General features: G+C 43.1%; 1 protein-coding gene across 2 annotated transcripts in view; it reads right to left on the bottom strand.

The window, feature by feature from the left end:
- LOC115590474 (glucosidase 2 subunit beta-like) overlaps positions 1-25,237 on the bottom strand; it is a 123,309-nt gene that overhangs the window by 83,108 nt on the left and 14,964 nt on the right. For both annotated transcript variants that reach the window (XM_030431837.1, XM_030431838.1), the window contains exons 7-8: positions 20,345-20,411; positions 14,764-14,842 (exon numbers count right to left, since the gene is read on the bottom strand). In XM_030431837.1, coding sequence (XP_030287697.1) covers positions 14,764-14,842; positions 20,345-20,411 — 146 coding nt within the window. The remainder of the gene's footprint in view (positions 1-14,763; positions 14,843-20,344; positions 20,412-25,237) is intronic.

The raw sequence follows: 25,237 nt of genomic DNA, 5'->3' as shown, positions 1-25,237 counted from the left end.
GATTAATCGATCATGAAAACACCCTTAGTTCCAAACCTGTGCCGTTTGTTGGATTCGTTGGGTTTGGCAGCTGCCACAGATTCAGGCATTAGACTGGTGGCTGCAGCTGTTCCACACCCATCAAAATAACCATCTTCGCTCGCTTGGCCAACACTTTAAAACACATAAAGATGACTGGGGAGGGAATGTGAACCTTTACCGCTCCCTCGGTGTACAACTGTTATGACTGTAATAACCTTGTTCATGCTAATATACTGAACCGTATGGCCGGCATAACACTTCGTCCTCATCCGAAGTGTAAATTAAAGGGATGTTGTACCTATACTTGTGGTCAAATTGCGCATTGAGCACAGCACTTAGTCTGTAAACTCCATCTGAACTTTGGTTTCTCGCAGATTTGAATTCTCTCATGTGAGTATTCCCCCACAGTTCTGACAAATAAGCACCGTAGTTTATTCAGTCAAACGAACGCGAGGACTGATAAAACAGTATGCAAAGATATTGCCTTACAGGGAGAGCGAAGAGAGGAAAGATCAAATAACATTGTTACATACTGCGTTATGTTATTTGATAGATCCAGCTGGTCCCAGAAGCACAGTTCTACAAATACCACTTATATCCACCTGGCAAGAGAATATTGGGTTTCTAGTCGGCGTTATGAAACGCATCACCTTGCAAATATGTGGAAACAGCACAAACGAAAAAGATAAGACATTTATTACCATGAACCCACACGGGCGAAAATATTGCCACTCCCACACAGTATTAAAGCAGATACAGCATGTGTGCGTACTGAATGTACACAGAGTCACATATGTAATAAAGCTGCCAGCCACTTGTGTCAGTTTGCCTCATCTAAGCATCTCCGTCACTCAATTCGGGCTTTTATCCTCGGCTCAGTCGAGCACCCGGCGACAAATACGGCGGCACAGCGTGTCGTTCGGATAGAAAAGTACTCGCTAGTGATCCCCTTTCAGGCCCTTTGACAGATGAGGACGGGAACATCGACCAAAATAATAGAAGTCAGGGGCAGATTTCCCAAGGCAGCCAGAACACTGGTCATCTTGGCTGATACCGAATGGTACACACGATCCCCCCCTGAGTCCAGAGGTCCAATTTGAAGCCCAGATGGTTTTCACTGAAACCTTTCCCTGGTAATTTCAGTCAGGGCCATTCTGAGTGAGCCCCACATCTCAAGTTTAATTTGGTGATCAGAGATTATTCAGGCAAACCTGGAGTGATTGCTTCGCACAGCTCTGTGGAAAATTACAGCGTTCTGCTAACCCCCCGAGTGGAAAACGACATTTCAGGCTACGCGAGAGAACCTCAGACGTGTGAGAGATGGAGTTGAAATGTCCCAAGTTCACAGCAGAAATATTAGTCTGTCAATAAAACAAGAGAAAGGACAGTGATACCAGGCTGCGGAGGGAAACGGTGGCAGGCTATTTGCTGACAACTTATTAAAATGTAACTAGTGCACACGAGCTTTTTACAGACTAAATGATGCATGTTTACTGTAATTGTGACTTAAGCATCAATTGATACATCCCTGAAGCTGATAAGCACCGTAATAATCGCGCAATGTACCAGCCTGATTAGGCCACCTGAGGCAATGCAATTAGGTAAAGCAAAATCAAACTTAATATTCTAAAGCTTAAAACTTCATTTGGATCTGCAGACGCATTATCGTACAGGGGAAATACTGTAGCAGTATATTCCTGTCATTTATCTGCTTATTCAAACTGCTGCCGGTACAAATGTCAGTGCTACGCACATCGACTGAGGGCGCAATACATGTTGGTGTTTTTGGTACTCAGATTGAACTTTTGCGGTAACAGCCTTGGATTTATTTTAAAGGTACCAGAGGAATGTGGTGCATTGGTTCATGGTTGAGTTGATGTTGCGCAAAACTGCCAAATATTGAGCGGTTTACCTTTTCAAATGTGTTGTTTTCTGTGTTTTACAACCCTCTAATGTGAATATCTTTATTTTTTTTTTACTGTTGGGCCAACAAAAATGAAATGTGAAGACAACAGACCAAACTAAAAAAGGGCTTCTCCATTTTAGTCAAACTGTGCCGCGTTGATGGACCATCTCCAGAGTCGGTCAAAGCATTTAGAGTAAATGAGGAAATTTCCCTTACTGTCCAACATTGCGGATGATTGTAAATTACTCATGGATTTGACAGAGGGGTTAATGATGAACTCAAGGAACTGGCACATATGAGTAGGAATGTTGCTTTCACAGCTTGTTAACAACGAATCTACTTGAGCTGCAACGTTCAGCAAAAACTGACAAAACTGGACACAACAAGGCAATCGTTGCATTGGGCTGTTTGGACCGGCTCGCCGTCCTTGATGCCTGTATCTCGACCATCACCTCCAGATATGAGTCAGGTAATGAACATGTAATGTGAACACAGTGTTGCACAGCAGTTGGTACGAATGTCAATATAGCCTATGACACATACGTGTGGACACATCTGTGGTTTGCAGAAACGTTATGGTACAGCTTCACTGTGCTATAAAAGAAAAAGACTCTTTAAACTACAGAAGTGTGTGTTCATTACTGACTGCTGTCCCTTGTAGCATTCATATTTTCTGTATTAACTTGTGCCACCTGTGCACAGAATCCGGCAGAGCTCGATTTCAACCCTTAATGATGTACAAAAATCAGGTGTTGTTGGATTCTTTGACCATGCTAATGAAAGATCCCTCTCTTCTTTAGATAAAAGCAAGAAGACAGGCAGGTGGATCGATACATAGCATCGCATCAGTCTATATTTTGCTCAGTATCCGGGCCCAGGGAACATTTCATAAAGGCCATAGGGTCGGCTTATCGCGGAGCTAAATGCCAATGTAATTATTAGTGTCTGGAGATAGTGGAAAGGGAAGCACATCCTGCGGCAGTACACCATATTTAATTAATGAATGTCACTCTGTAGAGGGAGTGAGGGGAGTGCGTGAGAAAAGAGGAAGAAGCAGGGCGGCAGGAGTGACAACAATACTGATCCTGACTTAAGTGCAAAGGCACACAACCACACCCGGAGAAACATGCAGAAATGTGACAAACACAAGGGACGCCGATTACACAAGCCAGAGGACACGGGCACAATCAGGTTCGTAGCTTAACCCTCGTTATAAAACATGCCACTGAAGAGATTTCACAACCCCGTCTCCGGTTCAATCGGCACGAAGGCTGTAAATAACGCAAGCATGAGTTCATTCTGAGAAGCATTCCTCTGTATTTGCAAGTGTTAACTCTTTTACCAGCTGCTACTGTTAAATGTTGGGTAAAGCGCACAGACAATGAGCGCTCCGGTGCACAGAGCTGCCACCTGCGAGCGTGGGTGCGTTTTTGACCAGCAACGCGATGATAACCGAGTCAGTTCGCAGCGCCGCAGTTTTGTGACAAATCAATGACAGACCCGGTTTTTCAAAAGACGGGTGACTCAGTGAAACTCAGATCATCCTCCAGACTGTTACACTGAAAAAAAAAAACAAACCCTCCAGCAGATGTTGTTCATCAGCCGCGGCGGTAACACACTGGCTTGTACTTGTGTACTTGCAATTGAAAAGAGACCAGGCTTAGCTTGACCTGAGTGGTGCACCTGTGACTGATCAACTCAAGTGTTAGATTACTATTTCTAGTTGACACGGAGGAGTTCAGAGGTATTCAGAGTCGGTTTAACACTGAATATTGGAGCTTTGTTTCAGCATTCGATGAGGCAGAGACGTTTGACGGCGGATCCTTACAGCTTTCGAGGGGGGGAAATTTTTCCTTTTTTTCTCGATATTTTGACAAACCTGGCAGCAATTACACCACTGTTTTGTTTTGCTATATTCAAAGCTATTTTCGTCTGTCTTCATTAGCTTATGCAAAATAATCAATCCTGTCTCCTTTAATTTGGGGTGGTTATTGAGATACGAAGCATTTACTGGATTGAACATTTAAGTAAAATTACAGTCTTTCCCTGATATTAACCAAAATGATTTGTAGCCTAAACCTCAGCACGTTACTTAAAATGCAATCTGTGGTCTCGGGTGTCAAAGTCGTCCCTTTGATTACTCACCGCCCGTCCTAAACACCTGCCATTTACTGTGTTGTCATACCATAAATGTGTGAAATTGGAAAAAACCAATTAGCACTGAATGAAAATAATTTCTGGAAAAAAAGGGTTGAAATAGTTTTAATGGAGCGTCACACTTGGGGGGGGAAAAAAAGGAGGAATGTTTCCAATTACGGAATTCTGCTCTTCCCTGAACGTCGCCTTTCATGTGTGACTGACAGCTTCGTTAATTAGCGTTAGACTTGAAAGAATGCCGAAAGAATGGCGACGAGTATATGGTATATTGCAAGTGTAGTTTGTCATTTAGGTGGATTTGTGCCCGTAAAAAGCAGATAATTGCGAGTGACGACGGCTGACGATATTTGTATGCATAGCTAGTCTCAGCTAGACATCAAAAACAATTGGGTTTGGACCAAGAACTGATGCAGGACCGTGTTAATTATGATCACTGTAAGGATTTTGCATAAATAGAAAAACACACAATGAGGGTTTTGTTGACCATTGTTAACCAGTCCATATGGTTTGTGTACCATTTGAACAAAGATAATATACATCCCATGCTCTGCTAATAGCTAACCCTTTCCTGCGACTGGCACCAGCATGGCTGATCTCTAGCTTCAGCCTCACCTTCCTGCTTGTATGTAGCACACAATCAATATGGTGGACCTACAAGCCAGACAATGGATTGGAAAGTCTGTTGAGAAACATGCTTTTCTGTGCTAGAGGCCAATGCAGATCGATCTACAACAGACTGCCCTGACGAGGATGTCATATGTGAAATCTGCTTTTTCACATAACGCTAATTACAGGGTTCGTACACATTTTTCAAGGTCAAATTCAAGCACTTTTAAGGGTCATTTACAAAATTTTCCAGCACCTTATCGCTGGGGTAAAATACATATCTACAGAAATATATATACTCATGATTATTTTTTTCACTTTTTATCACAATTATGTACATTGTATTATGCTGTATACATCTGAAATGATGTTTCATGATAGGAAAAACTTTAGAAATTAAAGGAGAACACAAAGTTTTATCCAAAAAAAGGGAAGCCATTTGGTGTTCTTCAGGTACACTTGCACTGGGACAAAGAGAGACCTGAGAGCACCCTGTAATTTTCTTTTTTGACATAAACTTTTATAAGCTTTTCGCTTATTCATCAAAGTTTATTAATATTGAACGTGTCATCAGTCCAAATTGCATCAAATTCACCTTCTCCTCAGCCATCCTTCTCTATTCCTACCAGGCTGCGTGTGTGACGACACACACACACACACACACACTGATTTTATTTCTCCTTGTAATAAGAAAACCATCCAGTCTGATCCCGATGTTGCCAAGACACAGAGTTATAATGTCAAGCACTTTCAAGCACTTAAACTAAAATCCAAGCACTTTTCAGACCTTGAAAACACAACTTTGAAATTCAAGCACTTTCAAGGATTTCAAGCACCCGTACGAACCCTGTAATTAACACTTAAAAGGGTGCAATGTGTAAGAATCAGCCACTGGTCGAATTCAAACTAGAGACAAACAGGTAGCAGCATATCACCAGATTAACTTACTGTTGCTGACTGTGGCTGCCATTAGCTAGTTAGCTCAGTTAGCCGTGCATCTAGTGGTCCGGACATGGAGCTTGGAGCAATCAGGGCGGTGTTGGCGTTCACACCAATTCTTTTGATAATATAAGTTAATCTTTGAATACTTTCAAATGTGACTAGCTTTTTTTTTTTTTTTTTTGACACATTGGGATTTCCAGATGTGGGAAAAATGATGCAAACAAATATTTTCTCATTGCATGTTATCCTTTGCAGTCAGGAGAATAGCACGTGGCAGATTCCTGAAACAAATGCAGACACAAGAGAGGCGCACACTCACGCCACTGCTGTTCAGCGACGGCGGTCTGAGTCCTGTCTTACTTTGGCGGAGGTCAAAAGGGTCAGGTGTCCTGTCTATTTGCTTTTCCTGCTGTCAGGGAGCATGCACACAACAGGCAGCTTGTCACACAGGACGCAAGCTTCCACGCTGCCCCCCCGAACCCCCTGTATCTTTTTTCACTCCTTGCCCCGCTCCAATCACAGCCCGCCTATCGTGGAGTGCTACTTGAGTCATGACTACACCTGGGACCCTCTCGCCTCGGTGCCATTTCTGTCATCGGATCAGCTGCTGACTCCGGCCCTGTATCCCCTGTCTTTTGTTCTCTGCCCACGTATTAACTGTGAACTGCCTGGAGAACAGAAAAGGAATTGAGGCAGCTGTGGAAAAAAAAAAAAAAAAGAAAATAGATCAAGGTCCTGGAAAGCTGCAAAAAAAAAAAAAAAAAAAAAAAAAAACAGAAGATGTCTCTAAATGTTTCTTATGCAACAATTTCTATCCCTCTCACACATTTCTTCTGAAGGCGACACTCCTCGGCACACAGAAGTGGGTATTCTTGTTTGGAAACAATAGCAGGCGTGCTTCTGAGGCAACTGTTAAGCTATTGCAAAGCAGATGCTTTTTTCTCTCGCCAATCAATTTAACACCTACACCTCCCCTCTCCTCCTTCATGCTGGCTTTGGCTCATCAGTTTTAAATGGCACAAGGCATTCTCGCATTGTTCTTTTGACTTACTCAGAGGACAAGAAATGTCTCTGCTGAAGTAACAGCCCTATCAAGACGTAATCACCAATAGGTTGGGTCAGCACAGCAGAAAAGAATAAAAGCACAGCAAGAGAACATATAACAAAAAAAAAAAAAAATACACACACACTGTTGCAGTATGTGAAGACGCGCCGCTTTCTTGTACTTTTGTAGAGGCAATTATATTTCAGAGTCTGTAAAAACAGGATGAAGATTTGGAAACAATTTTTTCATTCCCCCTCTGAATCTCGCGCTAGACAGAATTGCACGGGAAAAAGCCATCTGTGTCTGACTCTTATCCCTGGCTTCTCCAGAGCCTGGATGAGCCTGAGCCAGCAAATGTCAGTCGGATAAAGACCAAGCCTGACAGACAGACACAGGAGTTTTGTCATTCCGTGTGTCATCCCTTTGCTAGCAAGCCCAATCTTTGCCGGTCTCAAAAGCCCCGAGATGATGGGGGGGGAAGGAAACATTCTCGGGGTGAACGTCAGGTTGTGTAACTCCTCCAAGTGCCACAATAGCTGAAACGTTGAGGACGTGCACTTTTCTGGTGCCCCTGCGGCCTTTGAGAGGCTTTCATTATTGTCTTATGTGCTGTGCTGCGGAGTCACCATGGCAACACAAAACACATCAACCGGTTCTCGACAAAGGACACGAGGTTCTTCAACAAGACGTTCTTCCAGGAGCCAGTGGTCTGTCTGGGGTCAGAGGATATACGATGTGACTTGGTATTTAGAAATAATATACAGAATCCTGCGATTCAGCTGCAGACAGATGCAGCTCAGACTCTGTTAGTGTGAGGCTTTATATAAACCTTAAAACAGGAAGGTGATTGTACTCTGGGACTGGGAATAATTCATTGTTATCTTTGACTTTAAATATAATCGGATTATGATTATTGATGATATCATGTTATCAATTACAGATCAAGTTTCATGTTTTACGAGTTGTGTTTGCTTCAGAGTGGAAAAGTTCATTGCACTATTTATTTATTTAGATTTTGTGTAGACAAATCATTTTTCAAGAATAATACATTTACAGAGCTTGTAGAAAGGTTAAAAACAGTATTATTACTGTGAATCAACAATTTCAAAATGTTTGTCAGGTACAAAAGTATTGCTTTGTTTATCTTTGTGGACAAAAATTGGCATCGGCACACTTTGTGTAAGAATTCTGTTGGTTGGTCGCAGCATCTATTTCCTAAAGTCTGTATCACCCACAGTCAGAATTGTGAGCCATTAAAGCTGCTGTAAGCGATATTTCTTTATTAAAATAAGCATTAAATAGTTCTATATTTCAACAGTAGTCACTGTCACAGAGTGTTCAGTCAGTAACGCATGTCTCTCCTCCTCCTCTTCATGCAGTACAAGAGAAAACTAACTGCATAATGCACAGGAAGTTAGCTAAAATCACGCTCACAGCAGATGTAAGTGTATTCACATTTAGTATTACCCATTATATATGGATCATTTCACAATGGCCTTCACATATGAGGGATTCACAGGGAACAATGCAGCACGTAATCCAGCATTACAGTTGTATTTGAGCCTCATCCACCTTACACCTTACTATTCCCTGTTCACTATTCTACCGCCATATCAGAGCTGGTAAGTTGATGCTAATGCACACTCAACCTTTTGGCTTTTCACATTAAAAGCATGCAGCTGGCAATAATTGCCGGTAAAAAAACTGTATTCATGATGTTGTCACCAGTGGAAGAACTGACCCAGACTGTTCATCAAAAATCAAAAACCAAAAACGAAAAGAAGACAGTAGTTATTTTAGACACAACCTTCATCTTCTCGGGAAGTTAACTAACTCTTTTTACAGGTCGAGAGCTCGACTGACGAGCAACGCTAGCTTCATTTTTTTCGTATTTCTGCATAAACTGCAACTGACTTCACCAAAAGTAACCACAGGTGTCGCCAAATCCTGACTGATATCTTGAGAATTACTTACTATCATGATTCCGACTTGAATTATATCACCCCACCCAGCCAAACTTTAAAATAATTAAAATGTATTATGTTTCATTTGCATAATTTAGGATTAATCGCTCTAAAATGCAAAGTGTTAGAGGGGTGTTTAGAGACAGCTCCCGACTGCTACAACATCCTTCCTGTTCTTGCGATACAGTATTAGATCGCTGATCAATGCATTCACCTGGGAGGCACCGGCATAGATTGTCCCAGAGGAAAAACCTGTGTCTATTCTCTGCGGACGGCGCTCGTTGCACATCGTGTACCCTGTTCTCGGGAGCTGCAGTTACACGGGTGCAACATCAATAGTATTTGTCAAGTGGTTAAAGCTGATAAGAATACAAATGATTGCCCTGAGCTTGCTTTAAGGCTGGTTTGTCAGCGCAGCTTGTAAGACGGAATTTCCAGCGACTCAAAGAGGCACACACGCAGCTGCGTGATTCAGCTTCCTCCAGTCTGTCACTGTGGTGCATCTTTTCTTTTTTTTATACAACACACTTTTTTCCCCATTAATTTGAGGGTATGCTCATAAAAAAAAAACACAAAAAAACAACCACATTTTGTCAAGTAACAAACTGTGAATAAGACGAAAGCGACTGATAAACAGACGGAGCAGGTAAACAGACAAATAAGACGCCTCTTGATATAAAAACACCTCTCTTGAGACTTGTTGGCGCAGCACAAAGCGATGCCCCTTCACTTTGCTCCTTCCCTCCCTTGCCTTTGACCTCCCACTGGTTCCATTACCTGTGCCACCCGCGCAACCTTCGAGCGCATCCAATCACGACAGTTACATAACAAACACCGAGCGCGGAGCAGGTCGGAGGCGCCGAGGAGAAAGGGCAGGGCAAGAGACCGAGGAGTGTCAGCTGTGCGGCCTGGAACAAATAATAATAAAAAAATAAATTAAAAAAAGCATTTCGCCCAAATCGTACGTGGCCTCCGCCTCCCCTCGCTGTCCTCCCAGCTCAAAAGAACATGACACATTACAGCGTTTTGTAGCAGGTCAGTTTTCTCTACCTCAGCTCTACAAACCACATATCACTCCACCTCTGGTTTCAGCCTGTCATTTCGCATTATATAACTTGAAAGCACTCCAGCTGGGGAGCAAAAACATGACGCGTGTGATGGGAGGTGATGAATGGTACTGAAGGGGGGGGGGGAGGCCCAGACAAACCCCTTTTTTCCACAGCCCAGATAGCCTCATATACACCCATGAGGCTTTCAGCACAAGACTATAATCTCGTTGGAGTACAGAAAATGATATGCAAAACCCATATATGGCAGCGCGTATTTACTACCATGACTCCGCTCGCCTGCACGTACCAAAATTCTGCCATCGAAATAGCTGAGATCCCACGGCGTAAGCTGCGTACGGGTTACCTTAACTGCTGTATAATCCGCAAGCAACAACAGCGTGAAATGGTAAGCCCGTGCATACACTGTGAAGTAACATCATGGCCTACATCCATACAGTCGGTGAGGAATCCTTACAGCTTAGGTCTACAAATATCACACTTCTAGGTTACTCTCAGTGACGCCAGAGCCAGAATCGTTTCATAAAAGTTAAATAAAGACGGAAAGGAAGAAAAAAAAACAAAAAAACGCCAGCTCTCATCGTCCAATCCGGACCCAGAACTCTCCTTAGAACACACACATTAAATCCTAGAATCACTGCGAGCTTACAAAAAAAAAAAAAAAAAAAAAAAAAAAACCCTCCCTCACAAATGCATGAAAAAAAAAAAGGGAAGTTCTTGGAGGCAGATGAGAATTGTTTCCTTTCTGAACGGGGAGGCATCTCTCCCCCTCTATCTCCCTCTCCCTCTCTCTTTCACCAGAGGCCCAGCCCATGACAAAACAAAGAGATTAAATGACCTGTGAATGTGACTTTCCATTTTTTTTTTCCATTAGCTCGCACTCAACTTAGAGGCCTGCTGCCCCCTTCTGGAGGCCGGCGAGACGTCACCCAGCAACCTGCACTGTTAACGCCTGCCTTCCAGTTCATTTGGCTGTGATTTGAATTATAACAGCGGAGTCTTCTGGGTTGATTAACTATGCAAAAATGACAGTCGGTGTTAAATCTGGACTCTTGGCGTGACGGGCCGTTTATGCGCAGCGTTGATGGTTAAACGCCGTTACACAGTAGATTTTAAAATCCAACACACTGATTTAATATGAAACCCTAAATCTCTGTCTTTGCTGATATCCTGCCAATGAAATGAAAGTTAATCAAAACGAAAGGAATAGCTTTCTTAGTATAAAACACAAAAATAGAATGCAGATATGACGGCCCCCCTCTGAAGTGAGATCTCAGTGTTTGGCGAGGGCCAAATGTCAGCCAGCCTAAACAGATGGCGTGACGAGCCGGGCCGAGCGGCTGACCTTGGTTTGCTATCGGCTTGGGGTGCGAGGGCAATAAGAGGCACCGGGTGTTTGTTGTTTTGTGCATCTGTGAATGTTGTGAACATCAAGAGAGGCTCAGCGTTGCTGCCAAGATGGAAAGGTGAAGTCACGTTAGACCGGCTCGCCCTGCAGGTGCCTTCAGCCTCCGCGGGACGCCGTCAATCTGTCACCGCGGCAGGAACATGTCAGATAATAGCGGAGGTTTGTCAGACATTCAACTTTATTATAGTTTTTTCTCTTTTTTTCCCAATAATTTGTCTTTAATTGTGGGCGTTAAAAGGCCTGAAAATAGTAAAAAAGAAAGCCTGAGGCAACATCTTCAAATTACTAGTTTAGTCCAACAATCCAAAAGTAGAAGAAATTCAATTTACGATTAAATTAAACAGAGAATGGCTACAAATACTCACATTAGGGAAGCCGAGTCCACTGAAAAGGCTTTTCATTTCAAATTAAGGCCGACATCGTCATCAGAAAAGTAGCAAACTCTCATGTTGAATTGAGCGATATCTTCAGATTCCATCTGTATTTTCTGACGAGTTAAGCTTTCAGGCAATTTTGTTAAACGTCTGAAAATCCACGACAGGTGGCCGACTGCATTCACCGCTCAAGATCAAGTGATACGTCTGCCGCTTTGTCGACTATTCACCAATACATTTATACTCTTAAGTCTGAATGAGAGTAGAATGGAGCTTCAGCACTATAAATGGAGCATTAGTCTCCTGGTGCTGTGCCATACAGGATTTCCTAAAAGGTAGTTATAGATGCCAAAGTGTTCATTATAATGAGATCTTTAAGGTTCTGTTTTCCCACTTTGTCCACGCACCACTACCTCCCCAACTACACTGTCTTCATTTCTGCCTTGTTACCAACTAATCCCAGCTTCTCCTGCTTTACTGTATATAGGAACTACCCCCTTGGGGCACAGCCAACATTATTTAACTGTGATTCACGCAGGATTTCTTCCATACTCACTAGCGAGCCGTTACGGTTGTTTCCCAACCGTCCGTGCAGCTACAGCAATGTTTCCCATCGAGTGCAATTCCTCCATTTTCTCTTTTCTTATCACCAAAGGTTTGCTTTTTTTTTTTTTTTTTTAATCAGGGGGATTTGTTGGTTTTCCCATTCAGAGGAGAAAGAAAAACATATTCTATATTCAGTCTTTCTCCGTTTCTGGAAGACTGAGTCGGGGGGCTTTGAAGGGAGGCAGCTGGGTAGTGGATGGATAAGTGAAATTCACCTCTGCACCAATGCCTATTTCTTGAGAGAAGGCAATTTCCTGCAGCTCTGTTCACCAGCACACAGCTACAGTCCGAGCTTGGTCACACATCAGTGCTCCTGAGAATGCATTGTCCTATGGTTAACGCCAAAAAAAAGAGAGAGGACAGTCCTCCCTTTGCGAGGTCTGTGCTAAGAGCTGATTTCGTGCGAAGCCTTTCGGTTGAGTGTTGAAAAGATCTCTGTGCCGCGTTGTGACGCTCTCTCTCTCAAAAAATAAAAGGAGAAAACTCGACACAAACGCAAGACATTCCTCCTGGATACCTACCATTACCTTCTAAAAAAAAGCGAGTGAACTTGAATCTGCATTAACAGTGGTTTGGACAGGAACAGAGTGCTATAACATAATGATAGAATACTGAGGGAGAGAGCCGCGTCGGAATATCCCTTTTCCCTCCCGAGTGGAGTGCCTCCTTTGATCATCAAATTGTTCTCCTGAAAATCCTCTCTGTTCTTGAATTATCTGGGCCGCTGAAGTGGAAACTGAATTTTTTCTGTGGAGGCCAAAGCTTCTTAAGAGCGAGGAGGAGGAAGAAGAAGAAGGGGGGGAAACTAATAAAAAGGTGTGAAAATGATACAAATTGAATAGGCGTGCAAACATATACATATGCGTGTGTGTGTGTGTGTGTGTGACAGAAGAAAAGTAATCAAGGTCTTCAGGCAGGAAACGGCTCCTTTTCTTTTCCCTTCTGTCCAAATCTATACAACGACGACGACGACATGTATTCATCGGTCTGAACGGATTTGCACATATCTAGGGTACGCACTGGCTGTACAGCAACACAACCGCAATATGAAATGTAGTAAATGAAAAAGTAGTTCCCCAATAGCAAAAATCGCTTCTCTAAATCCCTCCCGGCACAGAGAATTAACTCCTCTTATGGTACAACTGTTGCTGCCCTTGGACCTTGATTAAGGTGCTAACACAGGGCCGCTTGTCACTTCTAATGGAAATTGCCTGTTAAGTACCGTCAATGGCACCCTGTTTAATTTACCCAGCTTGATCACCGTTTGTTGTGGTTGCAGTTAAGTACACATTTTCATAATTCATGCATATTCATGCCCGATTCATCCTCCTCAGATGCAGCTGAATTCATTAGGAATGCCTCCCCATTAGCCAGCAGAAACAACAAATGAGCTCTGATTTTTTTCCCCCCCATCCGAGAGCCTCTCATGTTGGTTACAGCTTCGGTGCTCGCTGAGGTGTTTTCTGATAGAAAACCAACGCCACATCGAGCTGTTTTTCTGCAGCTGAACGCGAGATAAACCGCTAACGGAGCGGAGGGCATTTCAGCTCCGACCATAAATAGAGACAACTTAATTTTCGATACACTTCAACATCTCTGTAAACACATTTCCTGCAATGTGACAAGCTCCTCGCGAGGTGAACTTTTACTGCCCTGCAGTCGGGGAACCCAGCAGACATTTCTTGCGCTTGTGTGTATTAATGTGCATACCGAATGCCATTTATAGTAGAAAAATGGGGAACAGGGAGAAGGAGAGGGAAAAACTGAGCTCTAGCCATTTTGTTTACAGCCAGAGATTCTGATTATCTGCTGCCTGGTAAGAGGGAGGCTCAACAAGTTTAAAGTGAAACAGACAGCCGCATTCGCGCACGTCGCGGCTCTGGGGAAAATCACTGTTGGGGAAACTGCGCTCGTCCTGTTCAGCATTCAAATTAATGTGGAAGGGACCCTGTTGTACAAGTGGAGGAGAACAGTGGACCCAGACAGACAGTCAACCCGAGCGAGACAGCGCAGGCGAGGCGGATGTAGATTTACATCAGCCTGTTGTGCGCCAATATTGGATATTTTAAAGCATTTAACATTAGATGTAGCTCTGATACATGGTGGATTTATGGATAATGGTGGTGGCCAGGATTTGTGAGCTTGCAATTTCGATTTAATCTCAAATCCCACAATGCTGCAAAGACCCTGAAGTCAGGGGCGGTTCTAGGGGGGGGGCCCAACAGGGGCCAGTGCCCCCGTAACTCTGAGTCTGGACCCCCCTGTGGCCCCCCCGACAGGGAGTCTGCATCAATAATACACTGACAGATTTCTTGCACTGATTTTTTACTGAAGGGAAAGGTGGAAATAAAGTGTCTCAGCAGTTTACTACCCAATCAAAGTTGTTGAAATTGTAAACATTGTTTGAAGTCCCATTTATCCCTTGTGAATGAGGGATTTGTCTTTTCCCGGGTTGTATGTGCCCCCTAACAGAAAAGCCGGCCCCAACCTGGCCCCTCTATTAAAACCGGTCTAGAACCGCCACTTTCTGAAGTGCGCCGAATGTGCATCAGTCAGGTGGAAGCTCGCTGTGACGTGGATAGGCGGTAACTCATCGCTCTCAATTTTGGTGGCGACTGTGAGGGCAGCTGGCCAAATAGTGAACTGTATGAATGAAAGACGACTCACCACTGCCTCATCCTCAGACAGAACCCTCTCCTCATCATGGACGAGTGCCACTTTAGCCTGGACTTCATCGACTGTTAAACTGTTGTGTAAAAAAAAAAAAAAAAAGAAGGGTGAAAGCAGTGCAAGTTAGTATTTTGGTTATTTTCCTCATGCACAAAAAAAAAATTAAACACATAAAGCGTGTCAGTTTAATCCAATTTGAAATTCCACTTGTATAAAAACATTTTAAATATCAGCCCCAGTCTTGAGATGAGTCGAACGAAAAAGTCCTGCTCATTTACTCAATTCATCAGCTCAAGTGGATGAACAAAACGGGGTTAGTGGCGCATTAGCATTCCTCACAGCTGAACGCACACTGTGGATTGGGCATACACAATGTTTTATAGCATGCTGCACTGGACAGGTCGAAGCCTTCACCCACTGCACCGCTGTTATCATGGATCCCACCTGAGTTCTCACAAGACCCACCCGACTCCATATTTGATTGGTGCGGCTGCGTTCGTTGCGTTCTCTATGTTTGACTCAGACTGTTAACTAGATACAACATAAGCAGCTCTGGTTATGTTGTTTTTAGGCAGTTTTTGGCCTCTTTCTGGATCTTCTGCTGTTCCGAAGAGTTCGGTGTGTTTACCCGCAAAACAGCTAAAAAAAACCTGACTTTGAGCGTTAACAGTTGGGAATGCAAGTATATTACATATTACAGTACATATTGCATATTGATATTGTAATTTTAGGCCTAAATCATCCCATCTTTTGTCTCCACAAACAATAAAATTGGTGCACAAGGTCTCAATGAACCAGTCTGTGCTTTGGATTCCCTCTGTAATGACAGGAAAAAGCAGCACTAGCTAACTCGCTGGATGTTGAACTCCAAACAAACCGGTGTTTAAACTGATAAGCTGAACATTGTCATTATTGGGCGAGCTCATTCTTTAGGTCAGTTTGGGCTCAGTCGGCATCGCATCGAGTGGCACACAACACAACGACTGGCACACGACACAAAGAGGCGACACACAGCACAATCGAGAAAGAAAAAAAAAAATCAGACACACCACCTCTTATCCAAGAACACTTAGATCTTTTCTTCAGCCATTCTTCCCTGCTGATGCCTTTCTTCCAGAGGCTCCACCTAAACTAACATTACTGAGCTGAGATAATGACTGCATAGCCAGAATCAATCCCGGGAGTCCATCAAAAGCGGAAGAGCAGGCAAACATACAAAGCGAATGGCTTGTTCCACTACAGAGGATCAATGGTCGGGGTAAGTGCTGGAGAAAAACAATGGCTCTCTCCATTGTGAGGCGGCAGCGGGGCTGCAGCCCTGAAAACACGTGTGAAGAAAACTGGCTTTGGCCCCAATCACAGAGGGCATATATTCATACATACAGTTCAGACCACGGCAGCTTAAAAGCAGGTGCTTTGCGATGCACACCTTCAGCGGGTCGGACTGAAAGAGACAGTAATAAACATCGGGGAACTCGCCGTCACACACACATACACTTATAATCCTGACAGAGAGGAGGGGATAAAAAGCACAACCTGTTCATGGGCCTCTGGGAGGCTCCATCATGGTTCATTTCCTGAAGCAGTTGGTAGACTCTATTTATAGGCCGGCATACTGGTACCAGTTAATCCTGCACTGGGCTGCCAACTGCCTGCCAGCTGGCACAGTGGGTTGCACTTGTGTGTCGTGGTTCGGGATGCAATAATGGCGAGGAAGTCCAGAAGCTACCTTAATGACCAATGTGTGAGGGGGAGCTTTTTTTTCCCCATAGTACAAACAGAGAGGAACAAACTTCCAGACTGAACCTAGAACTAAATGTTCTGTGTGACAAATATGTCCAGACCTGCTTATCCACAAATCACAGGAACAATGACATTTCACAGTTGTTAACCCATTAACGACTAATGACTACATTTAATATGTGCCACAGATTTTTGATATAATCTATTTTCATACTTTAAGGATATAATATGTGACATATCCTCATTAAAAAAGTCTAAAAATGACTACACCTTGTTATATATGTGGTTGAGTTGTGCAGTTCCATTATCTCAAATGTTTCCAACAATGTTTAAACACAAATCCTAATTTCAGTTTACGTAACGGTGCGTTTCATGCGGTCGCCAGTCGCTGCAACTCCCATGAAAACATCACGAACACGAACAATTACTTCATGTGTGCACATTTCTGTCTGAGTCACATCAGGTAGATTTTCAATGAAGACAATGATCCATCACTAATTCAAGACATCGTCATGATACGACCGCTGTTTTTTTTGTTTTGAACGACAGGAGGGATCGGTCATGAATTTCAAATAGTTGTTAAATTAGAAAAGTCAGAGTTCGATGTTTTCATCTAAAAAAAAAAAATTATTCTCTATAGTTTTATCTCTCGTTTTTTCTGGCATCTGGAAACCATGCACCCAGTATCGCATTATACGCTACAGTACATTTAAGAAAAAACTCCAATAATCAAATTATCGTCCAATAATTACTGTGGACTATCAAATAGCATATTGTAATGAAACGTCCATCCCTCATTGAGCGAACCTGAGCAGCAGAAGTTATTTGTATAATATGAATTTGAATGTTAAGAGCAGCTTGTATTGTCATACTTCTGACTAATTGGAAAATGTTCAGCGGCTTTGTCCTTATCTCAGCTCATAGGCCTACTAAAGGAAACTATAAAATTCTACTTCCGTCATTAATGGGTTCATATTTTTACTAAAACACAACTATGCTGATAATCAACAGCGTGTTAGCTTCTGACTGATTCCTTTATGTGTTTCAGAGTGGATTGAAAACTTCATGGGAAAAAAAAATAAAAAAAATCTCTGCATTTTTTTGTCGTGAAGCAATTATTGGCGGCTAAATGGACGCAAAAATGAGATTAGTTCACAGTATAAATGAGAGAACAATTATCTGTGAATCTGCATTAAAAGATAATTAGCAATTCCAATCGAGTGGATTAAGAAGGGGGTAGTGTTTTGCTAAGTGTCATTAGGGACAAAGCCAAGAGCTTTTTTGTACAAGATAAAGAGTCTGCAACTTGCATGCTAATCCGCTTCAAAGTCAGCAAATTGCCTGGCAGTGTAGCGAGCATCAGGTATATACCGGTGACTTTGGACTTTGCATTTATCATTTAACGGTGACTAAATCAGGCTCGACACCTGGGCGTGTGAGCTGCAGAGGCTTTCAGAGAAAAAAAAAAAAAAAATGGTGATGTAGCATGCGTACACAGAGCCTCCGCCCTGCTGCTTTATTCAAATGAGCATCAATACATATCCTGCCTCGAGATGGCCATCTCACCGGATGCCATTGACTGACAGACTGAAACAATGGCTGTGTCGAAATAAGCCGGCACTTGCAGATATTTCAGCTTAGTAATGTGTTTGTTTAAGCGCAGCAGCCCCGTGGAGAGACACCGCTTGGGATGGAGGGGATAGAGTGGATGGATGGAGGCAGAGCTGGGGAGGGAAGGGACTCGAGGGGGGGGGAGCAGAAGGGCTGAATAATGGTTCACATCCAGGCGCAGGAATGCATAAGTGGGCACACAGTGCTCCCCGCAAAATCGCTGCACAAGCACTTCCTCCTCGATGCGGCCATATGTTTTATAGCGCTTTCAGTTTACTATGCCCAGCCCCGCTTCCTTTCCGGGAGAATATGCCCAGTTAGCTTAAGCAGTATTGATTTTTTTTTTTCTTTTTTCCAGGCGTGGTGTGGGAAGGTGAGGAGAGCGAGGGGTGGGGACAGCAGCGGAGAAAAAAAGCATGAAGGGGACAGGCTCGTTGGATATCATGCGCTCTGAGCCACCAGCACATTTAAGTATCTTTGCCCCGAGAGCAAAATGAATGCCATTCTCTTTAAAGCTGGCAGGGGTTAAACACCGCTCACGACAGCAAGTTAGTCATCTCGGGTGGCCGAGGGAAAGCTGGGATATTGGGTTGGTTCCCCTGTTGGGACTTGAAGATTAAACAATGCACATACGGGAATGAATTAGTTTTTCCGAAGTTTGCTGCGGAACAAATAGTTTCAGGGAACGAGATGTGTGCACTCAAGTCGGACTGATGAGACTTCACTGCATCAGAAGTTAAGGTGGAACTAATGAGTGTTGTACATATACATATTGATGTGAATTAGCTTCTTATGAAACACCCATTTATCTTACAGCAGGGGCGGTATCAGATACGAATACGTGGGTCATTATTGTAACTCAGTGTTATGGATCTTTTTGTTTTTCAATTTTTATGTTGTTTTTGTTTCACTTTGCTGAATTAGCATGATTTCTCTCGAGGACAACACGAATAACAAGAGAGTGAACATGAGTTCTGGGAATTTGTTGCCCCATCTGACAAGGTAGTATTTCACAAAACTCCCCTCAACTCATTGACACACATTACAGATTTCATTCTCTACATAAAGCTGCCTTTGTTTCCACGTGTTGTGTTTTTCATTTTTTTGTAGCATTTTTATGTAATTAGCTGACTTAGCTATTGAAAGAGCTTCACACCCCAAAGAACTAGCAACAGGCAATATCAATCCTACTTCCTGAGTTAACTCGTATGTTGTAGCCTTCTCTTACAAGACGTCATATTAAGCTTTTGGGGTTTTTGTCTTTCCTTTATTGTGTTATGAGGCTTTTGTGTGCATGTAAAAGTCCATGCCGAAGAGAGAAAAAACACTGCTCCTGCACTGCCTGAAATGCGATGTATACACACAATATATACAAAATATATCCAGTCAGTCAACAGATGCACAGTTGCTACTGCTGTAGTTGCGTTATTTTAGATCGCACTACCTTGCTCGGCATGACCCACCCTACTCTGCCTCTGATTGGCTACATCCTGCCCGTTAATTAATGTGCATGTGCAACTGCTGTAGTGTTGCACCGAATGAGAAAAAATAAAGTCTTTTTTGAAAATTAAAGTATGTAGAGCTGTTCTACCAGGACCCCCAAATAAAGTATGAAACTAAAAATGAGCATAATATGACCTCTTTAAAAGGACAATGCCATGTCATCACTGTTTGAGCACCACTGGTCCTGCAGTTGAATTAGGCAGTTCAGTTGGTACAATGTTCAAGGACAGTAGATCATTTGGTAGAAAAAAAAAAAAAAGGGGAAAATATAAAAGCTAGATTTTAAACCTTCAACCGCGTCCCTTTTTTTTCCTTCCACACTCCGGAGCTTTCATGCCCACTCTGGTACATTTTTTAAAAAGGCACAGCGGGAGGAGAAAAAGCCCAAACTGGGAGCAAATACGCTTTAAGAATTTCTTTAGTATTGGATTTCATAGCAATCTAAATACTGTGACAGAAGCCTTTTCACCCTGGCAAGAGTGAAATCCTGAGGGAAAAACTGATTTCAGTATAAAAATATCAGTGGTGGCCTTCAATATCTAAAAACCTTTGCAGAGAATGTTTTACAACTACTAAGACAATATCTTGCTATTTTTTATTCAGCATTTTTAAAAAACATACACACAGGCTTTGAAGGGGTATCATTGTTATCATGGGGGGAGACATGGACATGAAAACTGGACTGGACTGTCAAGGATGAAATAATCAGCGTGTGGGTTACCTGCCATCTTTATTGCTGTCCAGTAACTTGAAAATGCCGGTTACTGTGCTGTTCTGACGTCTCAGACCTAAAAAGGAGAAATCATATCTGGGTTAATGCGAAATTACCTGATGGAAGTAGTATTTCTTTTTCGCAAAGGCTATGATGGATTTGCTATTTAACCAACAATCACCGCTCCAAACACTAATCCATCCGGATGCAAACTGAGAGGCAGGGATAGAGAAAGGGACGAAGCTGGAGCTGGATTTAAAAACATGGGGGAGCGGGGGGGGTGGAGGAGGCGGCGGTGGGGGGCGATGGAGGTTTTTGGGCAATCAGGCAATGAGTCAGTCACGCTGTGCAAGAACATTTGGTTTCCCTGTAGGAAAAAAAAAAAAAAAAAAAAAGAGGCATGTCAGAGTCCAGAATGCAATCAGGAGGCTTTGTGCTGTAACGGCTGCTATGACAGTGATTTCCCTCTTCTCCATTCATATTCGCAGGCAGATGAAAAGGAGACGCAAAAACTTCCTCAACCCCCCTATTCCAGCGAGCATGTGACCCCAGCTGATTCATTTTGTGAATCGCATTCATTGGAGTGGGAGGGAGAGGAAGTTCTCTTATGCTCGGCACTAAGCGTCTCCCACATCATCAGCAGAATGGAGAATGTAAAGGGGCAAACTGATTGGCCCCTAAGTCTGGGGAAAAGCACTTTACATAATGCTAATTGCGCATCCGCCGCAATTACCTTCCCGTACTAATTGCAGAAAAGCTAATTGTGAAATTAGCATTTTTTTTTTTTTAACCCAGTGTACAGTAGAGCGCATGTGTTGGATGTGTGTTGTAGGGGTGTACAGAATAAAAAGATGAAAAACTAAAACCCAGTTCATAAATGCAGCCTTGCCAAAATGAACCTCAAATCCATATTTATAAAGCTGCTTTTTGGGTTTAAGTTTAAAAAGACTGCACAGCAGAAAGGTCGTCATCCTCACCCCTCTTGTTGCTCCAAGATTTGCTAATATTCTTCCGCAATATACGCAGCATCTGTCATATTAGTGGCCCATTGTTTTGTTTGAGCAGCACTCAATTCCCAACCTAATGCTTGACATTCTCGACCCATCCTCTGGCCGCTACCGTCTCGCAAAAAATGAGTGCACAAAGAAGGAAGAGATATGGTCTCGTCCCTCCCTCTGCTTGCGGAGCCGGAGCTATGAGAAACAACCATAAGGGGGATGGATAGATGGAGAAGGGAGGAGAAGGGAGGCGAGATGGAGTGGGGCGGCGGGGCCATGTGGTAAAAAGGTAAGAGGAAGAGTGGGGGAGAACGTGGAAAAAATAAGTGAGGAGAGAGTAGGAGGGCGGAAAAAGAAAAAAAGAGAAAAGGGAGGTTCAAGACGTTGGCTCTTTAGGCCGGTGGCACATATAGGGGGGCTGTGTTTACTAATGGACACCATCACTCATCCACCCATGTTGCCCTGGCGATAGCGCAGCACACTCGTAAAATAAAGAGAGGCACAAAGCGCACAGAGAAAATGGAACATATCAGCAGGAGACTGCAGATCTATGCCGAGGCTACAGACCATGTGTATCCACACAGAGCCTTCTTTGTTACCGTCAGCTCTGCACTCCGAGGCTAACAAAAACACACATTTCTTGCTTTTTCTTTTATACGCTATTAAGCAATATTTCCAGGCAGGAAATTATCCCCCCCCCCTCCCTTTTTTTTCTGAGTGGAAAAGAAAATGCTTTGAGACGGAAACGGATCAAAAGGCTGCAGGTGTTGCATTGAACTTCTCACAGGAGAGGAGATACTGTAACTATAAAGCTCTAGCAAGTAAGTGTTTTAACCTAAAGGGTGTTTCGGATGGCGCAGGGTTTCCGGTGCCGCGTCGCATTCAGAAGACATCGCAGCACAATAAGAACCTTTCAGTGTAAAAGACCAGCGCCTTAGTGATTCAAACGTGTTTGCAAATTCATCGGGGCTGTGAGTCGAGCTCCTCGAGGCTCTCGCATGTTTATACGCTAAATGGTTTGGAAGATCGGGCTGACGTGACGGACAGAATTAGACAAACAAACTAATAATTATCACAATGCTTGCTTTTCCACTCGGAGTGTTTTCTGCATGTATAGACAAGATATCCATGTCAAGGTGCTGACTGTGAGCGACAACATCCTCGGTTTTGATTCTGTATAAACCTTGTTGACCTTCGTCTCTACCGTCTTTCTAATACAAGTTTAAAATGCCGCAAAAACGCTTTTTCAAATGAATAAAAAAGTAATAGGCGGCTGAATATTCACTGAGACTGATGGTCTGTCTCAAATGTCCAGGCACCGCAAGTTAGTATTCATATTGCATGAAAGGAAATAGACAGAACATTATGATAAATCAGAAATGTGCCTCCCCTTCTGTGTTTCGAAGGAAATATGCATTTTCAGCAGTTGAGGGGTCCCTATATCATTTTTCACCGTAGGGAGTGATCGGAATATATCAAAGGAACATGAAATGTTTGGCAGCGGATCTGTTGCATCTTTGGTACCTCGGGGGAACTTCGACAGAAATCCTCAAAGACAATCTTGGAGACAAATATTCCGTCTTCACTGCGCGTTCCGTGTTCCTTAACATCCTCGCTGCCCTGCGCAACACCCAGAGTACATAGAGCGGCATGCAAGTATGCGAAGACATCCTCAAACGCGAGACGTATCGAGCTAATTTGCAATAACTGCTCGTGTGCAGAAATGTGAAAAAACTTGACTAACTGACACACAACATATGCATATGCTTTCAAACAAGACATGTAGACTCACTGTACAATTTGACTTTGGTTTAAACAATATTCTGTAATTCAGTGCACGTGACGGTAACTTTAGCTGACCAGACGGCAGCTTTTTTTTATCGAGAGATATCAGTAAGTCTAACATTTAAGCTGCCGTATCTTTAATGTGACAGAACAGCAGAGAGGAGCTAAAGTGAAAACAGGCAAGAATTGGCAGGTATACTGCAAAAGTATGAGTCACTCATTAAAGTCACTAGCAGACCTGATGGGCTGAAGGAGGATCTTTCACTAACTTACTATCAGTATGTGATGTGTACCCGGATATCTTATGGAAAAGTGCACAGTAGCGCTGGTGTAAATGCATGCAGAATTCAGTCTAAATGCTACCGGACCTGATGCTTTTATTCTGGAGGATGTTTACCCGCACTGCGGAGGGACAGAGCTGTTCAAGCGAAACTGGGAAAAACGCGCCACAAAATTCCCCCCAGTTCATAAATACCTGGACAAACAGATGGCGAACGGGTGTGTGAAACGCTCCCCAGTGCCAGTGTTAACTGCAACATCTGAAGGCGTCCTGTAATAAGGCGAAGGATAAGCACACACTCAACAAGTCCTCTAGCTCCACCTACCCACATTTGCATACTGAGGTCAGAATCAAGATAACGTTTTCAGGTCGCACGTTTCTGTCGGGTTTAAACGGGGTCTTTCCGTCATCACGTCTTGTTTTTCTGAAATTGGCCATTCTGTGCCTCCGGGGCCCCCTCTGATAATTAGCCAAATGACTAATAATGCGGTAAAAACAATAATCACCTTACAAACAATAATTATCTCCCTCAGGCAGGTATGGCAGGGGAACAGCTAAGCGTTTGTTATTGCAACTGTCACACCTTCTTATACTAAATGAATGCTCGTGTGGTTTCCTTATTCATGCATCAAAACGTTCTGGTCAGTCTGACAATACCATCTGGCGACAACAAGGAGCTGTTATTTTTTGTTGGTTTTTTTCCACTACTTTGTGGTTTCATGAATTGCTAATGACAGGATTGACTCAAAGGAGGACGGACAGCCTGAACGAACACAAAATGACATGACTGACTTACGCGAAAACGATCATTTGCACTCTGCTAAATGTGACCGTGACACTGTCAAATCATTCTACAGGACTGTTTTCAGATTTCCATACATGACATAACTGAAACATCTATATCAGCACAAAATGTGCAGCACGTACAACATTTCAACGGCACCTTTGGGATTCCGTGTGACACAATGAACGAAGCTGCCGCTGTCTCGCTACACTTCATGTACGCTACGTGTGTTCGACTGGACTCGTGTACATTTGGAAAACACGAACGCGCTTTGAAAGACCGTCCCGCTGAAGAAATAGGTCACCCACTGGATTAACGATGAACTTCAGGAAAGCCCCTCAAACTCTGGCTGAACTCTGTGACAGTGTAGCTTTGCATATTGGGGCGTATCATTAAAGTGAAAAACAGGACGTTAGGTTCAGTATGTCTCCATATGAAGGGCTCATATCAGATAAACATCACCGGAGAAGAGAGAGTCCTCCACGTGAACCCATAGTTTATTGATGTTGGCGTTAAAAGGGATTTTTTTTTTTTTTTTTTGGTCGAAAAAACAAGCCTTTGTTATTCAATGAGGATTTAATCAGAAATGCGACACAATTGCAAATGCTAAGCTCGCTAATGAAATGACAGGATGATTAATATGTTTATGTATTTAAATGCGGTTGCGTGTTCCCTTAAGAGTTTATGTGATGTTAAATATTGTTATTTGTTAACTGTCACACATTTCAGCCGCATTCAAAATGCGATTTGGTTGCTAAAGATAATCGGTTTCAATTGGGCTCTTGTGATAAAAACAATATTTTTTCCAGACTAGGTTTCGGCGATTTACTGCTACTGTGAAACAAGACTGTATACCATCTTACATACTGGAGATTACAGAAGTGTTTTCTTTCCCTGGTTTTAAAGAAAAGAGATGTACTTCTGATACCCGTCTTTCCCTAGTCGCAATATCAACACTCAGGTATTCGGTCAACAATATTGTGTCATTTGCATGTGCAATGTTCTCCAGGGAAACCTCAGGTCCTGGCATATATGCGGATCACAACTCCTGGCAA

Source organism: Sparus aurata, chromosome 10 (assembly GCF_900880675.1).
Source record: "Sparus aurata chromosome 10, fSpaAur1.1, whole genome shotgun sequence".
In the NCBI taxonomy this organism is placed as follows: domain Eukaryota; kingdom Metazoa; phylum Chordata; class Actinopteri; order Spariformes; family Sparidae; genus Sparus; species Sparus aurata.
This window is presented reverse-complemented; position numbering and strand designations above follow the sequence as displayed.